The sequence below is a fragment of the Adiantum capillus-veneris genome, unplaced genomic scaffold (assembly GCF_014529385.1).
Source record: "Adiantum capillus-veneris isolate H3 unplaced genomic scaffold, ASM1452938v2 Hic_scaffold_402, whole genome shotgun sequence".
In the NCBI taxonomy this organism is placed as follows: Eukaryota; Viridiplantae; Streptophyta; class Polypodiopsida; order Polypodiales; family Pteridaceae; genus Adiantum; species Adiantum capillus-veneris.
In genome coordinates this window covers 16,801-22,325 of record NW_028221500.1, presented here as the reverse complement: position 1 = coordinate 22,325, position 5,525 = coordinate 16,801, and the positions used below count along the sequence as shown (strand labels likewise).

The 5,525-nt window shown below is 43.1% G+C and overlaps 1 protein-coding gene across 2 annotated transcripts; it reads right to left on the bottom strand.

Moving 5' to 3' along the window:
- Positions 1-297: 297 nt before the first annotated feature.
- LOC147416876 (MND1-interacting protein 1-like) lies at positions 298-3,684 on the bottom strand. 2 transcript variants are annotated; one of them, XM_086508003.1, is made up of 3 exons: positions 3,529-3,684; positions 1,106-3,398; positions 298-952 (listed from the first exon to the last, which is right to left on the bottom strand). In XM_086508003.1, exons 2-3 carry the CDS (start codon positions 3,365-3,367, stop codon positions 431-433), a joined length of 2,784 nt encoding a protein of 927 aa, XP_086364129.1. In that variant the 5' UTR covers positions 3,368-3,398; positions 3,529-3,684; the 3' UTR covers positions 298-430. The 2 variants fall into 2 exon arrangements, with proteins under 2 accessions (XP_086364129.1, XP_086364128.1); XM_086508002.1 differs by having other exon boundaries at positions 1,106-3,369; positions 3,529-3,682.
- Positions 3,685-5,525: the final 1,841 nt, after the last annotated feature.

Below are 5,525 nucleotides of genomic sequence, written 5' to 3'. Positions count from 1 at the left end.
TTACAAAAGAAGCTCGGCCTCTGTATCTTTCATAAATCAAAAGGCAATAAAAAAGGGGGAGAGGTATTACGATTCATGGGGCCTTACTGTTCAAGAAAATATATAAAGGCCTGCACTGAAAACAAGAGGGCTCATGGCCTGCAATTAAAACACTGCCTAATTGACAAAAAGTTCGACACAAAGGAGTGTTGATGCTACCTTTCCACTAAAATTTTCATAAAGTGGTAGCGTTTCACTTTACATAAAATAAACTAAAAACACCCAAACACACAGGATTTTTCACCGATCACAAAGAGATCATTGCAAACCAGACCATTAAACAACTACAGCAAAAATGACCCATTGAAAAGTCAACACTGTATCTTCTATGGAAGATCAGATCCGGCCGCCTCATCCTTAGGCGGAGGTTATTTACACACAACAAGTCTCTTTAAGTCGAATTTACACCGTAAACTCGAATTCGTTGCTGAATGGGGGTTCTACAAGATGGGCAATCTTTACGTCCATGTTTCACATGGAGTTGATTGCATTCAATGCATATAACCTGGTGCGCACAAGGAAGAAACACAATGGACCTCTCCTCGTTCATACACATTACACATTCACGGTCACGTGGAATTTCCCTTTGCGAGTTCTGAAGGCTGACTATCTCTGCCAACAATCGTGCATTAATCTGTTTGTAGCTTTCAGCGCTGCAGTTATGTGAAATGTCTGGTCGTGAATGTGACCAAGTCAACGCTGGTTGCAATCCCAGGGATGTCTTCAAGTGAGAAATTTCAGATTGAAGCCTTCGGACTTCCTCACGATGACATTGAGATTCAGCCTCAGCTTTCCTCTGCAGGGACTCTTCTTGCCTCTTAAAAGCTACCTCTGCTTGCTCTTTGGCTCTTTTTTCAAATTCTACAAGAGCTAATGCTTCCTCCTTAGCTTTCTTCTCTTGTCTACACCTGACCTGTAGACAAAACCAACAAAAGAGCAGTCAAAAAGACACATGATGACCTGCAAAATAACCCTCCATTCCCCCTCCTGTCAACAAAAATCTGGAACTTTTGCACTTGACAATGCTTTTGGGCTCCTGATAGCTACAACAGACAAAGAAACTTACCTCTGCTTGTTGGTGCTGCTCTTTGGCCTGGGATAACCGTTGATGAACAGCTGTGAGCTGCCGTTTCTCCTCAATCAGCTCATCTTGAAGTTTCGACTTCTGCTTCTCCCAAACCTGGGCTTTCTTTACAGATTTTATCTCTTTCTTTGCAACCTCTTGACAAGTAGAGACGTACTCGGCAGCTGTCAATTTGGCAGCTTCCATCTCTGCTCGGACCTCTGCATTCTCAACTTTCAACCTGCGTGCTGCTGTATTCGCTCTATCCACTTGATTTAGGGCTTTGCGTAAAGCATTTTCCATCTCTGACAATTTTTTCATAGTGCTCTCTTCTAAGGTTTGCTTTTCTTTTTTAAGACGAGCATATTCATCTCTCTCTAACCTTAAAGCTTTTAGCTCTGAACTATCTTTCCTTAACCTTTGAGCAGCTTGCATAACCTTTTGCTGAGCCCAGTCAGACCATTCTTGCAACTGAGACTCGAGGCATTTTATGCGATCAATTAAGTGCAACAGCATTTCTGTTTTCCTATGCTCCCCATCTGCCGCATTGCGCCCTAATGTCTGATCACATAAGCATGCATGGCATGAAGTACTACTTGTAGATACCTTACAACTCACACCTTGCAAGCTACTTGAAATTTCAGAGGAAGTAGGAAGGTTTGTAGCCAAGCACAGCTCTCTCTCAAGCACTGAGGACCTATTCATGTTATCTCCAACAGCACCTGGCCTGGTATCATTCGAGAATCCAGGCAGCCCAGTTTTTGCCAGGCATGCCTGATGGTCTGCCTTCTTGCCTTCCATATCAGAAGCACAACTATCCTTGCATTTAAGCTTGATAGGACTAGAATCAGGGCAATGTTGTGCTTCTTGCTTCAGTGGAGCAGTTTCAAATGCAGCTTGGAAAGTCTGAGCGAGGCAGTGGTTCCTCAATATCTTCAACACATGTTTCTCCCTCGTGAGAACTGCACACATGTCTGCCAGATTCATATTTGCATTAAGACTACCTGTAGACGAACAAGGACAATCAGTACAAGTGTCATCACCACTTGCACATTTACAGGTATCTGATACCCGTCTTGGCTGCTCTTGTACTTCCACCTCGGCTGCTACCACTTTATGCGAGTTCAAAGTATTTAAAGCCTCAGCTTTCAACTCCTGAGCTGGACTACTGCAAGGTCTAACAGGAGGTGGATGCACATTCTTTGAAGATGTGGCAATGTTTGTTTGTCGGTTTGCGACTGCAACTTTCCCAACTGGTGAGGAAGAGAAATTTGGAGTTGAGAAGGCTGACTTAGTATCACTGGAGAGATTGTCTAAGCCACTTGGAGGTTGTTTGCATGCTCCCCCAATTGTGAGCTGCACAACAGCCGGGGAAAGATGGGGAGTCTGTTGTGGTAGAGGAACAGCACTGTTACCAACATTTTGCAAGGAGGATATTTTCGAGGTCAAAGATATGGGATGTGACACTACATCATCCTCCATAGCACAGGCAAGGAGTAAGTTCATGTCACAAACAAGCAAGCACCACATGGCCTCGCCCTTACTTAGAAAGGGACGGACCTTTCTAAGCAAGCAAATCATCTCTGCCAGCACATGCCTCTCCATGTCTTTCAGATTTGTAAAATCCAGTATCCCTTGTCTGGCTTCTCCACTTTGCAGCCAGGCCACTGAGCTATCAACAACACTGGTAAGAGCATCTTTTCCATTCCATCTGCCATTCTTCAGCACTGCATTCAAGGCATCCTTTTCACTGTGGCCTAAAAACACAATCTTTGCAACTGCATCTTTATAAAGTGCATCAAGCATGTTAATTAGGATATTCTCTAGCTTCGCCTCAGAATTTCCATCCCAATCAGGCTCTTGCAAGTCAGCAAGCTCAGCATGCTCGTTGCAGCATCCATGGTAAAAGCATGAGGCCATAACACCAGGTGTGGCAGAAGGAGATGGCATGTTGACAACATCAAGACGAGGTCTCACGTAAGACTGAGGTGTGTTGTAGCCACCAATACTGCAGCAAGATGCCCCATCTGGTATACAAGGGCTAGCTTCTGACAAGTTTAGCGAGCAAGATGAACTGGTTGTCCAGCTGCTGCAGCATTCACCATTACCATCCTCAATTCCACAATCGAGTGTTTGTGGTGCAGTTGCATGAATGTTATCTGTTCGTAACTTCCGCTTGTTACGGATGCCTTTCTCCGACACAACAGAGGAGCTGGGAATCGACGCCTCAGATGGAGGAGAGGCATTCAAAAAACCACTTCGCATGGCTGTTGATCACACGAAGACGATGCAAAACCTGGCAATCAGCTCAATAGATGACGTTGGAGACAGCAAGGACTAAGTCCAATTCAAGAGCGAGCACGCACGCAAGCAAGGAGCAGATCTCCCAGATCATGAAATGGCAAAGCGAAGGAGAGATCGCTTACCTGCAGGTACCAAAAGCATCTGGCGTCCGGACGAGCTGACGCTGCCGCGTGTGTGTGTTTGTGTGTGCGTCTCTCTCTCTCTCTCTCTCTCTCTCTCTCTCTGCGCTCGAACGGACGAGTCTGTCTGCTTTGTCGCCTAAAAGACTAAAAGTCCATTTTGATCCAAATGACGAGTAATAAGTCTAGCAACAAGAGAGAGCAGGAGTGCTATTATTGGAGAAAGGGCATATAATGAAAAAAATTAAGTGGAAAGAATACAAGAAGAAGCAAGGATGAGGATAAGGGTAAAGCGGGAAATTTATGCAGTCATTGATGATGATGGGATGTCTTAGTTGCCTCCTCATTACGGTCTGCATGCTTCTTCATGAGCAAATATTGCTCATTTACCCAAGATTAGAAGGTGGACTCATGTGCATTCTTTCTATGCCTCATTGAGAGTGCTTCTCTACTTATGATGGTAGTAGACATGGATGCATACACTTAGGTGATGACTTTCCTGTGGCACAATTAGTGTGGGCTAGTCAAATTTAAGGCTTGCCAATGATTCTTCATTCATTCTTAGTACAATGAGACGTGCCTAATCTCACCAAGAGTTGATTTCCATTGGCTATTGAGATGAATATGGCTTTCACATATGCTTTTGCAATTGATCTGGAAAATTCAGAAAGGATCATTGGTCCAAGGTAGAGGAGGTAAGTGTGGATTCTTTATTATTATAAGTATCGGCCCTAATTATTGGCTTTATCAAAGAAGACCATGATGTTTACAAGAGGAAAAGGCCACCTTACTGGTATGATAATGTGTCATGATTGTATTTATCTTTGTTGTAAGCTTTCATAATACAAAAATCCCTATTGGAGGTAGGGGGGTGTCTATCATTTTGACCCTCAATACTATGTCGTCTCTCTTATTCTCTCCCTTCTAAGTTTCTAATTAAGATTATGTGATTTATGTTATGAATCTCTTATTTTGATTATGTTCAAGCTATGGTGGTAGGCTATTTCTCCTAATTTTATTCCCCTATAGGGTCCACAATTAAGACTATAGCTATGGGGATGTTTAAGCGTCTACAATGTACGGGTTACTAGATCTTATTGGCTTGTTGACCATGTAGGTCGCGCACTTGCCGCCCATCACTAACTTATGATCGTTAACCTTTAATTGTATAGATATACAATGTATGAGCCACACACAGAATTCTCTCTCTCTCTCTCTCTCTCTCTCTCTCTCTCTCTCTCACGTATCTGACTCCACCCTTTCGCTTCCCTTCATTCTAGTATATCAGAGCAATTGGTTACTGAACGAGAGAGTTTCCTCGTCGTGAGTGATGCGTGCACTACTTGGAGTTGTTTTGCAGCCGTTCTTGAGTGTTTACGGAGGAGAGTATTTAGCCAAAGCGATGTTTTTTGAATTGGTGTATGCTTACAATAGGATTTGGAGTGCATTGGCCTATGCTTACAATAAGATTTAGAGCAAAAAAAATGCAGCCATGTATGGGATTGTGGAGCTGAGGTCTTCAACTTGTGTTTAGCGCATTTGAGAGATGATTTTGTTGAGTTTGGGGCCATTTTGCTATGATTATTCAACCCACAGTGTGGCAAACAAGTTTTTGCAGGTGCACTTTTTGGCCTGAAAAATGCATTTTTAGCGCATTTGGGAGATGATTTTGCTGAGATTTGGGGCCATTTTGCTATGATTATTCAATCCACAGTGTGGCAAATTAGCAAAAAAAAGTTTTTGTAGGTGCATTTTTCGGCCTAAAAAATGCATTTTGGGCCATAATTTCCTCATTAGGACTTAGATCTATGCAACCCATGAGCCATTTCAGGGATTTTGGCACGGTTGAGATGCAACGGTAATGTCCATTTGACCTAATTTTGATCACATTTATTGCAACAATGTGCATGGCATCAATATTCCCACACACTAAACCTAGGTTTTGTGAACACAGATTGAGACACAACACAGGTGTTTTGAGCATTGGCTCAATGTATCCT

What these genes read in the sequence shown, in the direction of transcription:
- LOC147416876 (XM_086508002.1), bottom strand. An exon ending in AGCAGCACCAACAAGCAGAG is followed by an intron (nt 953 to 1,105) that starts GTAAGTTTCTTT and finishes TTTTGTCTACAG; the next exon opens with GTCAGGTGTAGACAAGAGAA.